General features: G+C 37.8%; 1 protein-coding gene across 2 annotated transcripts; it reads right to left on the minus strand.

Moving 5' to 3' along the window:
- Positions 1 to 618: 618 nt before the first annotated feature.
- LOC113062922 (centrosomal protein of 135 kDa) lies at positions 619 to 16682 on the minus strand. 2 transcript variants are annotated; one of them, XM_026233005.1, is made up of 26 exons: positions 16384 to 16681; positions 15843 to 15984; positions 15201 to 15391; positions 14928 to 15095; positions 14682 to 14826; positions 13939 to 14023; positions 13534 to 13662; positions 13118 to 13333; positions 12443 to 12508; positions 11635 to 11785; positions 11298 to 11530; positions 10688 to 10840; positions 10438 to 10578; positions 10168 to 10242; positions 6618 to 6769; positions 6362 to 6477; positions 4546 to 4700; positions 4322 to 4377; positions 4035 to 4203; positions 3764 to 3874; positions 3390 to 3575; positions 3104 to 3313; positions 2809 to 3011; positions 1765 to 1869; positions 1375 to 1518; positions 619 to 1258 (listed from the first exon to the last, which is right to left on the minus strand). In XM_026233005.1, the coding sequence occupies exons 2-26, from the start codon at positions 15959 to 15961 to the stop codon at positions 1237 to 1239; spliced, it is 3501 nt and encodes a 1166-aa protein (XP_026088790.1). In that variant the 5' UTR covers positions 15962 to 15984; positions 16384 to 16681; the 3' UTR covers positions 619 to 1236. The 2 variants fall into 2 exon arrangements, with proteins under 2 accessions (XP_026088790.1, XP_026088791.1); XM_026233006.1 differs by lacking the exon at positions 619 to 1258 and having other exon boundaries at positions 1371 to 1518; positions 16384 to 16682.
- Between the last annotated feature and the right edge of the window lie 528 nt (positions 16683 to 17210).

Consider the following 17210-nt stretch of genomic DNA (forward strand, 5'->3'; position numbering starts at 1 on the left):
TAACTATAGCCTTAGATTATTACAAATTATAAGAATAGCAAAGAAGATCAACAGTATTGTTGGAATAACTTTCAAAGTGTTGTTCAAAGGCGCTTGTCCGTGCATTTTTACTGGTTATTTCACGTATGGCTAAGATTTTTTTTTTTTTATGGCTAGCAATAAAACAAAGTAAAAAAAGTAGCAATTGCACACTTCAGTAAACACTCATTCACCTATAGTAAATGGTGCAGATTGAGTTACATACTTACACTTACATGTTATACTTAGTATTGAAGAGCAGTAGCATAGCAAGTATCAATAAATAAATAGCAAGGAACATGAGAAACATTAAAAATGAGGAAATGTTCATCACATGTATCTGTTTAAAATTAAAACTCTAAGTTTACAGAGTTCACCGGCTGTTAACGTCAAACAAAAGCTAAAAAGAAAATACAATTCAGTTAGGCATGTTGAATTGTACTCCAGAATATCAAAGAAAATGAACAGCAATTTACTTCTCATTAGACCAAATGAATGTCACTCTCTGATATCCAAACACACACACACAAACAAAAAGATTACGTTATTATTAATATCACATAGTACACAGAGCCAATGATTTATACCAAACAGGAGAGATTGTATTAAAAACTATTCATGTTTATTCATAAGTTAAACAGTCAAAATAAGTTTTATTTTACATACGTACAGATATAAAACACAGGATGGTGTGGACGTGTGACATTAACAGCCCTGAGTAACATGGCATTATGAACTTTCTTAAGACCTCTTCGGTCACTTGCACTGCCAGTTCATTTCACATCTCAATTCAGGCATGTTTTAGAACAGTTTTCCTCTTTATTTGAACTTGTTATTAAAGGTGGGCCATGTGAAGATGATAAAATATTAAATACATGGAAGTGCTACAAGCTGCCTCATTTTCCATTCACAGATCTAAAACTATTAAGAACAATGATGACACCTCAACTACAGCAAAACAATTTCAAGTTATTACAAAGTGTATAAATAAACAAAAGACACTGCTCTACATATTGGCTTTGGTGGCATAATTTTACCGTTGACCTTGTAGATATACAAATACTTCCCTTTTAGAAGCCCAAGAAAATATCTTCTGGACTGATTTCAGAAACATTTCTGGCTCAACACAATGTTTCATCAGAACAAGTCTTTCACATAACATCCATGTCTTTTGTCACTGAAAATGGGACAGGCTGTTAGGAGCGATTTCCTTCGTCACTACTCCTTAAAGCTCACACTTCTGAAAAATGTAAAGTAAACGTGTTATTTTAATAATAAATGCATGATTAAAAATATCCTACAAGACCCGAAAACTGTTGGAGATGATTTCACATGCATTTTTTAGATAATACTCACTTTTCTGGCATCTTGTCTACGGAGTGCTCTGGTGTGCGGAGGATGGAGCGCTCAGGGGAAGCAGGCCGGGGACTGAGAGGGGAGGAGCTCCGCAGCGAAGAGAAAGATAAGCCCTGTCTGCGCATTTCCTGCACAGCTCTCTCCCTACCACAGAAGAAGAAAAACAGCCACACATCAACAAACATCTGACAAAACAACATACCTAGATCACAAGCCAAAAGCAGCTTAAAGAAGTTAACGTACATACTAAAATAGTTGGGTGTAATCTTTGACCTAATATTTGCCTTAGAGTACAGTTCTATGTAGAATGTTTCAAATGGGTCATTTACAATACTTTCTAACTGAGGGTTAGGCAGCCCACTGGGTACTGTAATAAAGCCAGGGTCTAACCTTTCAAAGCGTTCAGTAGTCAGCTGCCTCTTGAGGACCTCCATTTCTGTCTGCAGCTGAGACACTTTTCCACGCAGCTGAGAAACCTCTCTAGTATGAGCAGCCCTACAATTAAACACATTTTGAGATCTTGGAAGTAAGAGCAAACATATTGTTTTAACCAGCTTGTGTTGAGTTTAAACTGCTGGAGTGCATTAAGACCTCCTCATTTGATTGATGTCTGTTTGTACCACACGCTGCCATCAGTGATCAGCATGGCAACTGCACACTTACACTAGGCAACACTATTGAAAAACTGCTTGTGTGAGGGAATCAACATTGAATGGATTCTCTATGCATCCTTAAAGAGGACACAGTCATAGAAACAGTCTCTCTCTCTCTACATATGCAGAGGAGGACAGAGAGATCTGATGTTTTAGAACTCTGTGTCAGTTAAAACAAACATGTAGTTTGCTCCCCTCTAAATGACTGGGTGAGGTTTGTTTGCCTCCATCCGTTACCCAGTGACCCCTCCTTCCTTTCTATCAGTGTACTGCAATGCATATCTGACATATCCAACACTTTCTACATTACAGCCTGGGTCCGTGGGGCTAAAACTACCAATCATTTTGACAATTAATCCAGAAAATATTTGTTAAATATCAAATATAAATGCATTATATTTTAGATTGCATGCTATACTGTGTGTGCAAAAAACTAAATATGAATACATTGTTAACTGCATATGGCTGTTTAATCGACAGAAGATTTTATCCAAAGCAACATACAGTGTATTCAGGCTATACATTTATTTTTAATCAGTAAAGTGTAACATTTAAAGTCACTTTGAGCTTCATGTGACAATGAAAACATGAGAATTGGCTGCTGACAAAAAGCTTTACTGTATTTTTTGATCAAATAAATTAAGCTATGGTAAGCATTAGACACTTCTTTTAAAAACACTTTAAAACAAACATTTACCAACCACCTTAAAAACTTTTAAAAAGTAGTGTAATAATCACAAGCATTATAAATGGCCCTTGTGCCCACTGTTTTTCCACTTACGTTTTACTGTCAGCTAGAGCGAGGCGGTCTTTCAGCACTTTGAGCTCAGACTCTTTCTCGCTGGCACTCAGGTGTGTCTGAAACTCCTTCTGTCGATTGGTGGAGAGCAGCGTCTCTAGATTGCGTACGGACAGTCGCTCGCTGGCCAGCTGCTTTTTCACAAGCTCTCCCTCGGAGCGCACATCCTCCAGTTCACCCATAACCTGAGGTTGAAACTCAAAGGTTAGTGTTGCTTAGTTGCATACATGCTCATTTTCAATATGTTCAAATTTTGATGATGGTGTGTGTGTCTTACTCTTTCCAGCTCCATGCTCTTAGCCGTCAGCTGGCGAGCGGTGAGCTCTTTACTGGAGTCGAGCTTAACGCACAGTTCTCTGACAGACGCCAGATCTGCCAACACTGAGGCTTTCTCAGCTCGAGCCGCCTGGACCTCCTCTTCCAGACGAGACATTGCCCGTGCCAGCGACGACACCTGAGCTTCGTATGCCTGCAGAGCGTTCAAGTGCTGAAGGAAATCACAGGCCATGAGGTAATGACAAACAGCCTTTTATTGTCCTCCTCATGCTCAGAGTCACTCATACCTCCTGTATCTCTCGGTCCTGCAGCGAGACCCTCTCTCGGAGGTGTCTGCGCTCTGTGTCAGATGAGAGCAGTTCCAGTCTGATAGAGTTGTTTAGCCCCTCAGCCTGCTGCAGCTTCTGCTCTCTATCTTCTGACTCGTTGTGGATGGTCCGGAAACGCTCCAACATGTCCCTATTCTCCTGTTCCTATTCACAACATAAAAATGTAAGAAATATATTTTAAGTTTGTCTCTGAAAAATGCCTATAACGCATCTTTAATGGCTTTTAAACATTCTGCTGATCAAACATTTTTAAATTCTAATTATAACAATCACATTATATAAAAAAGGAATATTGACACGATTTCCTTGTTTCTTTCCTCTCCATTTCTCACCTTGGCAGCCATCATGCTTTCTATCCGTGCCACCTCTGAGATGTAGGAGTGAACTCTGTGCTTCAGTTCATCCCTCTCATTCAGAGCCTCCTGCATCTCTGCATGCACCGCCTGGAGAATGGAGCACAAGAAGGTGAGCATGTGTGTATGGGAGGTTCACTGGTCATAGATGGTCATGTTAATAGTAGTGGGTTCACCTTTACCATCTGGAAGGGTGGGAGATAGAAAAACAGGGAAAAGAAAAGAGGACTGTTGGTGTGGATGTATACACCTGGTTTTCTCTGGTCATGGTGGCCAGATCGTCCTGTAACCTCCGGTTCTCTCTCAGCGCGACCTCTCGGTCTCGACTGACAGCTGAGAGCTCCTCTTGAGATTGGTCCAGCTGTCTGCGCAGACTAGAGATTTCCCTCTCTCGACTGCTCAATGTCCCCTTCAGCTGACTGAAATACATGACATAAAAGACATTCAAGGCCTTCTATTCTTCCCCAAATATACAGAAAGATCCCATCATCTTGAGAACAAAAAAAAAAAAAAAAAAAAAAAAAAACAGACACTTACTCCAGAGAGTTCTCCAAGTCTGTGACTGTTAGTCGGACTTCCAAAAGAGTCTTTTCCTGTAGAGCAAAACCAACTTTATAATGCAGTACCATAGTAATTTGCATGATTTTACTGATTACTGACAGCAGGTTGTATTCTCTACAAATATTACCGAATATTTTGTATTTAAAAACAGGGCTGTAATAAGACTTCCCCTCATTCTGTGTGTCAAGTATCAGCAGTACCTTCCTGTGGATCTCCTCTTGTAGCAGCACCATACTCTCAGTCTTCTGGTCCACGGCATCCTGCAGGACGTCTTTCTCTCGGTCTAGAGAGGCCACTGTGCTTTGAAGAGCTGCAACTTCATCTTTCCTCGATGATCCGTGTCTGCTCAGATCAGCTACATAAAAAAACAATCAAAATCATATTTCTACATAAGAAATACTGTACAGCGAAAAGATATCATGATACCTAAATTTCTAATGAACACAAAACTAAAATGCTAATGAACACCCCCCCAAAAAAAGCATTTACGTAAACTACTGTTTGATATGTTATTTTATTTCCCTTACCTTATTAAATGAGTCATCTTTCACATCAAATTGCAAATACATAAATTTTACAAGATTAATGTCTTTTACATTTTTGAATATACAACTGAGAAATGTTGGGAAAAAATTCATTATTTTTTAAATATGAAACCAAACCTCCAGTAGGTGGCAGGAAATTACTGTTTTACTGAGGGAGTCATTTAGTCATTCATTCAACTGATTTGTTCAAACATCTGATCAATATTTTGCCAAAAATGTAAGTCAATTAATTTTAACTTCTTGTTTATTGAAGTACTATTGTAAAAAATCAGTGTCAAATTGCAATCGTGATTATATTCGGAGAAACATCTTGGTCATGCAATGATATTTTTTGTACCGCAGTATGCATCTATAGTTTTCTGTGAGTTTACTTTGTGTGTGCTACGTAAAACCCATGGCAAGACAAATACATTATCAGTCTCAATTTACACATAAAGCAATAAAATCACAATCATTGTTGTGAGAAAATTTTTGGTGGCGAGGTTTCAGTGCTTCCCTAGTTATTTTTTGTTATTGACGTTTTAATCAGGCTTCTTGTGCGGTCAGGCAAATAAAATTCTCTCTCACTTGCCCTTTAAAAAAAATCAACTTGTCCCAGACCAGCATTAATTGAGCCCTGTTCCCCACGGTTTACTTCGGCCCTAAAGTTTCACGTATTACAAACTGCGAACTTTGTGTCTTCTTCACTCACAGTGAAGAACTTCCACACTGTCTTGGAGATTCCCAATTTAGGAATGGGGTCCCCTAGTCACAATATTCCCAATCGTGTCTCACTGGCTAACTGTGATGATGAACCAGGTAAATAAAAAAATGGTTTTGATGATCTACTTGTTGAAGGCATCCAAAGAGACTGGATCAAGGGCAAACGTAGAGAAAAACAGAAAAGAAGATCAGCTGATGGAGCAGCAGGAAATAGTTTCTAGAAAAGAAGAATAATTCAACTTATGCGAAAACAAGAACACATGAACAAGAAGATGAAGAAGATGCTGAAAGAAATGATTGAATTGGTTAACTATAATTCAGAACTGTAGTCTCTTGCAAATTATATCAGAGCCATGAGATTGCAAACTGTTACAAAACCAGAAAAGCCTTAAAAGGTAACAGTGAGATATACAATTTGTTAGATAGAAACCTTAAAAGGCAGCATTAAGGAATGCATGATGTTAAAATTTGCTCAACAGTTGAAACTGACACATATGCTTGCTTTTTGCTAATAGAATGATGATTGTGCAAGGAAGTGCATCTTGCAACGACGGTGCAAGATGAACCTTCTTTCTAAAAAGTTGTATTGTGATATGTTTTATCTGATCAAAAAAGGGAAGATGCATGTGGATGTGAGCGTAGCTGTGATATCAAAAAGGACAGATGCATGAGAGAAACCAGGAAGAAAGAGACAGAACAGCTAATAAATCGATAAAGGTGCACTTGCGAAAATTAGAAGATCCAATAAAAAGACACTGTTCTGACACACCAATTTTCTCTTCTAGTTTGTCGATCTGTTGGTGAGCTGCCTGTAGTTCATTGGTCTTGACCGATAATCTGTGTTGAACATCTGAGAGAGACTGCTCCATCTGCTCCTGCAGAAGCCTAAAGACACACACACACACACAAGAAATATCAAGCTGCTTAATAACTTTAGGTACACTATAGGCACACATTTTAAGCACAACTATGGCATGCAGAAATGTCTGTCTACAGCAGTGCTACACAAACAAATGCACACGGACCTGAGTGCACAGCTCTCGGCTCTCTGCTGTGTGGCCTCTTCTACATTCTGCAGCAGCACCACTGACTGAGCCTTTAGCTCCTTCTCAACAGCAACACGACTCTCCTTCAGCACAGCCACCTGAGCACGCAGATCAGCCCTTTCTCTCTCCAGCTACACACACAAACAGTAATACATCACATTATGATAAATTTACAGGTGTTTGTTTAATCTAAAATAACCTCACACATAGGGCAAATTCATAAGTGAGCATTATTTTGCTCAACCCACAACGAGGCAAATAGCACTTTGAATAATATGATGAAAAACATGCACAGAAACGGTTCTGCAAATAGTATACTTACCATATAATACCACTTGGGTTCATGAGAGCAATTCAGGGTTTTAAATTCCTCAGGTCTCAAAATAAACCAGAAGAACTTCCCACCCAGGATCACATTATCATAAACGGCAAATTACAAATGACAGTTTAGTTAACTGAACATTTCACTAGTGTCTTTTGGAAAGTATTCAGTTCCTTCATATTTTAACAACCGTACAAGTAGCAGCCCCTTCCTGCAGTGTCCATCAAGGCATTTGAAATCAGCCCATAACTATCCAGACTAAGGATGTCAATTTTCTATCATTTCCATGATCGATCATCATTTAAGTTAATGATCAATTAATCGTTAACCTTAATGCATCTATTGCAGCAGCACGCAGTCACCGGTATGACAGGACGTGCAAAAGCCACTTAAAAATCAATTTTCACCCTTGAATTAAAGGAGTTTTAAAATGATTAAAATGCTAGTAGCAGGTTTATAAAATTAATAGAAGTGATTATGAGCATTTGATAAAATGAAGAGAGCGTGTCGTATGTTTGAGAACATTTTACTTTGTTGGCACGGAGACCGCTGAATGCGCCTCTTTAAATGGTTTCGTGGTGATCATTGTTGTATTTTAAAACTGAAATTATGGCATTTAAAATAAAATTATCCCAAACATAACTGACGCGTCTGGCTATGCTGCTCAGTCAGAGAACCGCTTCCATCGGCGCTGCAGCAAAAAGCACCGTTACTCACATCAAATATTTTTATGTGATTATTATGACCAGTACTTCATTTGATCCTGCTTGGTCCTGTTCCTGAAAATGTCAGATTTAGATTTTTTGCTTCCCAGTAGGCTTAAAAAGTGTTTTAAAAAAATTTTTTTTTTTTTTCCTAGTGTTTTAAAAAAAATCAGCATTTACAGTGCATTAGATCGGAATAGTGTGTGCATACGAGATGGAGCAAGCGCGGGTTTGGCTGGATTTATTTGGAGGTTATTGCTCACGTCTCATTTGACACAAATCCAACTGTTTCCATATTCGCACTGTATTGGAATGTTAAACTATTATTTATTATGTAAACTAGGCTTGTACTTTACATGCATTCGCATATACAGTTTTGTTCAAAATAATAGCAGTACAATGTGACTAACCAGAATAATCAAGGTTTTTCGTATATTTTTTTATTGCTACGTGGCAAACAAGTTACCAGTAGGTTCAGTAGATTCTCAGAAAACAAATGAGACCCAGCATTCATGATATGCACGCTCTTAAGGCTGTGCAATTGGGCAATTAGTTGAATTAGTTGAAAGGGGTGTGTTCAAAAAAATAGCAGTGTGGCATTCAATCACTGAGGTCATCAATTTTGTGAAGAAACAGGTGTGAATCAGGTGGCCCCTATTTAAGGATGAAGCCAACACTTGTTGAACATGCATTTGAAAGCTGAGGAAAATGGGTCGTTCAAGACATTGTTCAGAAGAACAGCGTACTTTGATTAAAAAGTTGATTAGAGAGGGGAAAACCTATAAAGAGGTGCAAAAAATGATAGGCTGTTCAGCTAAAATGATCTCCAATGCCTTAAAATGGAGAGCAAAACCAGAGAGACGTGGAAGAAAACGGAAGACAACCATCAAAATGGATAGAAGAATAACCAAAATGGCAAAGGCTCAGCCAATGATCACCTCCAGGATGATCAAAGACAGTCTGGAGTTACCTGTAAGTACTGTGACAGTTAGAAGACGTCTGTGTGAAGCTAATCTATTTTCAAGAATCCCCCGCAAAGTCCTTCTGTTAAAAAAAAGGCATGTGCAGAAGAGGTTACATTTTGCCAAAGAACACATCAACTGGCCTAAAGAGAAATGGAGGAACATTTTGTGGACTGATGAGAGTAAAATTGTTCTTTTTGGGTCCAAGGGCAACAGGCAGTTTGTGAGACGACCCCCAAACTCTGAATTCAAGCCACAGTACACAGTGAAGACAGTGAAGCATGGAGGTGCAAGCATCATGATATGGGCATGTTTCTCCTACTATGGTGTTGGGCCTATTTATCGCATACCAGGGATCATGGATCAGTTTGCATATGTTAAAATACTTGAAGAGGTCATGTTGCCCTATGCTGAAGAGGACATGCCCTTGAAATGGTTGTTTCAACAAGACAATGACCCAAAACACACTAGTAAACGGGCAAAGTCTTGGTTCCAAACCAACAAAATTAATGTTATGGAGTGGCCAGCCCAATCTCCAGACCTTAATCCAATTGAGAACTTGTGGGGTGATATCAAAAATGCTGTTTCTGAAGCAAAACCAAGAAATGTGAATGAATTGTGGAATGTTGTTAAAGAATCATGGAGTGGAATAACAGCTGAGAGGTGCCACAAGTTGGTTGACTCCATGCCACACAGATGTCAAGCAGTTTTAAAAAACTGTGGTCATACAACTAAATATTAGTTTAGTGATTCACAGGATTGCTAAATCCCAGAAAAAAAAAAATGTTTGTACAAAATAGTTTTGAGTTTGTACAGTCAAAGGTAGACACTGCTATTTTTTTGAACACACCCCTTTCAACTAATTGCCCAATTGCACAGCCTTAAGAGCGTGCATATCATGAATGCTGGGTCTTGTTTGTTTTCTGACAATCTACTGAACCTACTGGTAACTTGTTTGCCACGTAGCAATAAAAAATATACTAAAAACCTTGATTATTCTGGTTAGTCACATTGTACTGCTATTATTTTGAACAAGACTGTAGATGGAAAAGATCATCCGCTTCACATGATCAAAAAACGTACTTGGCATAACATGACTATTTAAACAGTAACCTTATATATGTTTGGTTGACTGTATTTTATTTTGTTAATGAACAGACTGCAATGTAAATTTGAATAGCTAGAATACATGCCAGCAATATAGATACAGCTCGAGACATTAAAAAAAAAAAAAAAAAAAACCTATATAATCCACAAAAGTGTTTACTTTCATTTGTCCACCCTCACAGTAAAAACTGAAGATTTGTGCTCTTGTGATATAAAGCAAACAAACAAAATGCACATTGTCATCCCTTTCTTTCCATGAACTTATGGAACACAACCACACTTCTGTTTTAAATCCGCATGCAGCACAAAATTAAATAGGTTAATCGACTGCATCTCTTACCGACAATTAATCACTCATCGATTAATCGTTCACATCCTGACACATTGGTAATGTTTGTGAAACAAAAACGGTGCAAGCTCTATTATTGTAGTACCATCTCAATGGTGTCCTCCAGGTCAAGAACCCTGTTCTCCTCCTGTTCTCGTGTCAAAGTTGTGCTTTGGGCAACCTGCAAAGACAGAAAGAAGCTTTATCTTGGCAACTCTCCTTTTAACACACAGCTATACCACTGACCCTACAAGTCAACTACAGTTTAGAAGTGCCGTGTGGAATTTCAAACACACTACTCTAACCACAGAAAACTGCTTGCACACACTTAGCAGTTATTTATGGTCTGCTTAAAATATTTAAAAAAAACACACACCTTGAGGCGGTCTCTTAGCATGTCTCTCTCAGCAGTAACTCTCTGGAGTTCAGCTTCGGTTTGTTCCTGGTCATCTCTGATCCTGTGCTGGAGTTCAAAGGACTTGAGCTCCTTTTGGACACGTCTCAGCTCTTCTTGGGCCTACATTTAAAACACATGCACAACTATTACCATGGAAAGCAGCTAGATGTTCCATTTGGTTCTAAAAAATTCTCATTGTTTACTTCTGCTGTCCCAGATTTCTTCTCACCTGCTGGTACTGAGAGCTTAGCTGGTCTCTCTCTGCCGTCAGTAGTTTAACTCTGGTCTGGATGTCCTCCATGTGTTTCTCAAAGCCCAGCAGCACTGACTGAAGCTCATCTCTCTCCTTCAGTGCACGTAAAAGCTCTGGGTCGCCATCTCTCTAGAAATACAAAAATAGCACGGTGTGGGGTAATCATTTTTTGTGAATACTTTCTAAATTAATGTTTAAGGCAGGTAATTAAAGAGTCAATAATAAAAAATCAGTTATAATATATAAAGGTAATAAGGAAATAATGTATGCATAAAATTATTATAAACGATTATAATATTTATTTTTTCTCATATTTTCTTATATTGTTTTTTTTACTCCATTTTCATCGACTAATATTTTGAAAACTTAGCAACTCGTTTATTGAAAACCAAAAGGTATATTTGTAAATAGTAAGTTTATTTACATTTTATCCATGTGTCCAAATTGAGAAGAATTATATACTATCATGGCCCTGCATTATGACTGCAGAACTTGCAAGAATGATAAAAACGGTGTCATCTAAATTTCACTCCCTGCTTAAACCACATATCTTGTTATAATTATAGAAGTAAATGTCAGATCCAACCTTTCCGTGCCAGTTGCCTCTTCCTCTGGGGCTCCTCCCCCTGCCTGGACTAGGGGTGGGGCTTTTGTCTGTCTTGCCCCTGAGCAGACGGTATCGCTCCAGCTCCTGTTTGTAGTAATTTCTTTCCTCCTCTAAACTTTTCACAAAGGAATCTAAACGGGATGGAGACTGCTCCTTGCCACACATCCCATGCCTTGCACGCATCCGCTCCAATTCTAGAATCATCTCCTTGTCTAAAACAAACACGGCACCAAAATCACATAAGCAAACACATACACACATCACTCCACCAAAAATTTTTTTTCAAAACCTGGAACAAAGGAGTGCTACACCTCACCAGCCTGAGTCACTGCTTCTACTTTATCCTGAAGTCTCTTTTTGTCTTCTTCCAGAAAGTGTATCAGGCCCTCCATCTTGTCATTCTGTTCTTGAAGATCAAGCAGCTGATCCCTCAGACGGTCTTTCACGTGATCTCCCTCTGCCATATCCTGCAACAAATCATAGCAAAAAAAATTAAAAAACAAATCACTGAATCTCTCACCAAAAATCACAGTTATAACCGAATGGTTATTTGGTGGTGCTGTGGACATGACCTGACGAGATGCAATGGTGCGCGTGCTGCAGATTAGTTTCTATGTAAGCTCCAGGTGGTGCAAAGGATTTTTAATTGATAAAATTCTCTCTCTCTTTTTTTATTATAATATATCGTTTATTATTGTTGTTTTGTCTTCGATTTATTATTGTATTATTATTATTATTTTATTTAATATCGAAAGAAAAGCCTGGTTTCTGAAAATAAAGTATAAATGTTATTTACAATGTATACTTAATTTTCAGATAAACACTGACATGTGTTAAAACTATTAAAATAATTTGAAATGCCCATTTATTATAAACACTATTCAAGCACTCGAGGCCAGTAATAAAGAGTGAGACACCTGAAAGAGCTATATACAGTAGTACTTCCTTTTAGTAAGAAATCTTTTAATAGACGTTGTAAAGTATTTACCCAAAGATGGTAAACAAAAACATACGTGCTTTATATCCAGAAGCTATACTTCACCATCCATGTCATGTCAGGCAAGACAGAATAAATACACTGTTCTGAACCAGATGGTTAATTTAGTATGGATCCATGCACACACCCGTCGTAATGTAGCGATGACCTCCTCCAGGTTCTCTAGCTCCCGCTGTTGATGCTGAATCTCTTTCTAGCGGTAGAAACAGGGACCGTGTAAGTATCACTTCATAAAGATAAATATTTCATATATTAAAATCCAAGCATTAACACATTGAAAGTGAAAAGTGAAAGTGACATACAACCAAGTATGGTGACCCATACTCAGAATTCATGCTCTGCATTTAACCCATCCAAAGTGCACACACACAGAGCAGTGAACACACACACCCACTGTGAACACCCGGAGCAGTGGGCAGCCATTTATGCTGCAGCGCCCGGGGAGCAGTTAGGGGTTCGGTGCCTTGCTCAAGGGCACCCAAGTCATGATATTGCCGGCCAGTGGCTCGAACCCACAACCCTAGGGTTATCAGTCAAACTCTCTAACCACTAGGCCATGACTTCCCAGACCAAACATTAGCATTTTAATCATTCGTTTACCAAGTATTAAATGGTGATAAATATTGAAATAAGTATTATAATCATTTAAAATTCTGAGGTGCTTCAAGCATTTTCTATCTCTGTATTTCACAAAACTAATTTATTAATCTATCCGGTTTGATTCCAATTTAGACCTTCAGAGAAGCACTGAGTTTTACTTTATTAATAAAATGTTCACAAGCAAACACCCCACTGAGGTCACCTTGGCCTCTTGCAGCTCCATGTCAGCAGTCTCTAGGAGTATCTCTTTGTCTTTCTCTAGCTGCTGGGCGAGCTGGTCTATCTCCGTGAGCTCCTGACACAGCTCTTGATTTCGAGTGCTCAGATCAGCTACCTCACTGGACACATTCTTCTTCCTTTGCTGCAGTCCGTCAATTCTCTGTTCCAGGGATCTGTTGGTCTCCTGCAGATACTCTATCTGAGAGAGGAAATTATTTTTTATTATAGAGTTATTACGGGGTTAGCATCTACCTGGAGATAAAGACCTATAAACATATAGAGCAAACAGAAAGAGGTGATGGACATCAGTCTGAACTCTTCATCCTGAAGGTATATGCTTGATTCGGTGGTCTCAATCAGATAATCTGCCAGATAAGTACAAATAAATATACCATTTACCTGCAGGTTCAGATGAGCAATAAGTTTTTCATTGCTGATGTTCTGAGCCTCCAGAGAGATGACATCATAGGGTCGACCACCGTCCAGAGCTCGATTCAGACGCTCAATCTCTTTATCTCGCTCTTCCACCTGTACACAGAGCATGATGAAAATTTGTGAGGGCACATTTTATGGACAAATGGATTAACAGTTAAAATTATATAATAAATAAAAGAGATAATATTATTTTATTAATAACTTTTAACAGTTCTGAAGTTTAAGGAGGACCCTCAGTTTTAACAACTATGATCACTTTCTCATTCTCCCCAAACAATCAAGAAGCAGGTTATGTAAAATTTGTTCTCCGAAATATTAAAATATCACGTCAGAATAAGTAATTAGAGACGTTTATGTGTGCACGCTTGCCTGTGTGTTGAGATGTTTGATTCCTGCCTGCGCTCTCTCCAGGTCAAGCTTCAGCTGTGCCACTTCCTTCTGGAGCTCCTGGATTCTTAAAGAAACAAAAATAAACACTTTTTTTAAATTATTATAAAAGTTGTAAAATTAAAAAAAAAAAAAAAAAAAAAAAAAAAAAAAAAAATTATATATATATATATATATATATATATATATATATATATATATATATATATATATATATATATATATATATATATATATATATATATATTGAATTCATTTTATTTCTATTTAAATTTTTTTAATAACAATTATTAAATTAGCTTTCAAACATTTACGTCATGTTTACGCCAACTGTTCATATGTAATAACTGGGGCTAAATGTGATCTCATGCTACAAATTACATTTTAAAATTTCACTCACTATATATAATTAAAGTCATAAAACTTATTTATATTAATAACCTTTATTTTTAAATAAAGTAATAATATATTATATCATTTAATTCTTAAAAGCCTTCAAATGTTTATTTCATTTTTATGTTTTAATTGCGGCTGTCAAATAAACGTGTTAACTCAAGCAATTGATTAAATGTTTAAATTTCACTGATAAGTAGATTATATAAATTATGCTTTTTTTTCTTTCTTTATTTCTTCCTTATAAAATACAATGTGATGCCTACAAAAAGCAATAATTTTTGTAAAAACAACTGATTTATCATGATTCTGTTCTGTTTTCTTTCCCACACCTGTCGTCAGCCACCTGAAGAAGGTCAGCGATGTAAGGATCATCTGGTTGTGCCACAGAAGAAGGAATGGGGCCACTGGAGGATGGGAGGAGTTCATCTATCTGCATCCGCTGGCGTCTAAATGGGATGGATCGCTTCTTCCCTCCTTATTAAATGAATAAATGACCACGAAATGTTAGAATAGCAATGTAAACAAAAATGAATACCATAGCTGAAATGTTAAATAAAATGTATCAGGCAAACAACCTGGTGTCTGAACAACAGCTTGCATGTTCTTCTCCTGGAGCTGTAGGATACGCTCGGTCTTGGCTTTGCTGTCCTTCTCAAGGGATCGAACTTTGTGCACATACTGATTATTGAGGAATTTCAGATCTGAGGTTTCATGGTCCAGTTTCCTGACGTAAGCTTTCAGCTCTGTTAATAGAAAAATGGTGGTTATAATAACTATTCCCTTTGATTTATAAAAAAATAATTAAATCTGTTTGCAACAGGATTTGAGGCATTAAACTCAATCCATACCCCTGCTGATCCGATCCTTCTCCTCTCTCAGTTTCAACAGCCCAAGGTGCAGTTCATTGTTTTCTCTGACTAGCCGGGCATTTTCAGCTTTATATGGCTCCAGAACAGCATCAACATTTCGACTTTCTTTTTCCGTCTTTCCTGCAGCAAGCTTGGCATTCCTGAGACTCTCTGTGGTGTGGACCAGGTCACTAACATATCAATGAAAACAAGGATTATGCTCCTGCCAAATCATGTTTCACATATTATAAAATGTATGCCATGTTTAATTTTCATGAAGACTATTTCCAGAAACTAGAAAAACATTAACACACATTAATCCATTTTGTAATTGTTATTTTGAAAATCTATGTTCTTATCATAACTTTTATTTGCCCCACTGTTGCATTGTCACAATCTAATGATCATATACTGAATTGTTATTTGCAATTATTTGCAAGAGCATCAGTGAAATTATAAGTATGCAACCATAATTGCATCATGTACCATCATTTATACATAAATACATAGAAATGTAATAATTTATTGTGCCAGGGCCACTGAAAATAATAGTAGGGCATGCATATCTGAACTAATGACCCTGATGACAAAAAAAATATTGTTTTTTTTTTTAGTTCAATATGAACAATACTGCACATCCACCTGAAGAGTTTCTCGACCAGTGGCAGACTCTCAATGGCTAGCGGCTGTCTGTAGCCCAGCTGATCCAAACGCTTCCGCAGATTGATGAACTTCCGCTCGGCGCTGGTCGTCATGGTCATCCAGCACAAACACAAGCTCCGCTCTGCATACACACAATGATTCACATGACGACACCCAACTGAACACAGATTTTACTGTATGAAATATGAAAACAGTCAGAGCACTGGTTGGTTTTATATCTTTTTTTTTATACTTTAAATCTTTATTAAACAGACGTTTATAAGTGAGCTACCAATCTGGTGTGCGTTTTCCAAAAGAACTAACGTTATGCTCGCAAGTTCCGTCGGTAACGTTACTAACAGAGCTCATAACAAGTCCGTTCGAACTTGTTGGCTAACGACGCTTTTGGAAAACTGATCTCTGGACAGTACTTTAGGGGCAGCTCACTTTTAAACCGCGAGCATAAAGCTACAATAAACCATTTAATATTAGCGCAAATGTATATACAATAAATTACTAAATTCTCACAAAGCATACTTACTCTGACGCTTGTTGTTTACGTAAACTGTCACTCTGTCTTCGCAGAGCAGTTTGCTGCATTAGCCACAGTCTTCATTCTGCTGTTTTCAAAACACTAACATTAGCAGCATCTCTGACATACGGAAACAAAGCTTCTCTCCTCGGGGGGAATACTGCTAGCTGTTTGTCGTTTGGGAGCTTCTCGGTGCTTTCATAGTGTGAAACTGTTTTGAGGTTAGCTAAGCACCAGCGGCTTTTGCAGATATCCTCCCCTCCCCGAAATGAACGGTCTTCCGGTGGCGGAAACACTGTTTGAAAATGGCGCCGAGGAGAAGGAAAGACCGGAAAGACCAGTCCTGCTCATTCGTTCCCATTAAACTGGAGATATTGAAATTGCGCCATCTAGTGGACACAGTACAAAAAGAGCGATACAAGTGGTCACAACTGTATGCGCTTTCAGAACAGGTAACGTTAATATTAAAGTGTTAGAATCATAATGTATGTAAAAGTAAATAAGAATTTTCCCTTCAAGTCCATAAATATGAAACAAAAGAACACCTATTTCTTATTGTAATATTGAAACGTTTTTTTTTTGCTTTGTATTTGGTAACGTTACATCAGGCTTTTAAATTAAATTAAATTAAATTCATGCATTTAGCAGACGCTTTTATCCAAAGCCACTTAGAGTGCATTCAGGCTATCAATTTTTACCTATCATGTTCCTACCTTTTATGGGCTATTAGTGTGAGACAGTGAGAATATGGAGATCATGGAAGAAAAACAAAACGGTGAAAACATGTGACCCTGGCCCACAATAAGGGTGTTTTTTTCGAAATGTAGATTTAAACA

The sequence above is a fragment of the Carassius auratus genome, chromosome 45 (assembly GCF_003368295.1).
Source record: "Carassius auratus strain Wakin chromosome 45, ASM336829v1, whole genome shotgun sequence".
NCBI classification, from domain to species: Eukaryota; Metazoa; Chordata; class Actinopteri; order Cypriniformes; family Cyprinidae; genus Carassius; species Carassius auratus.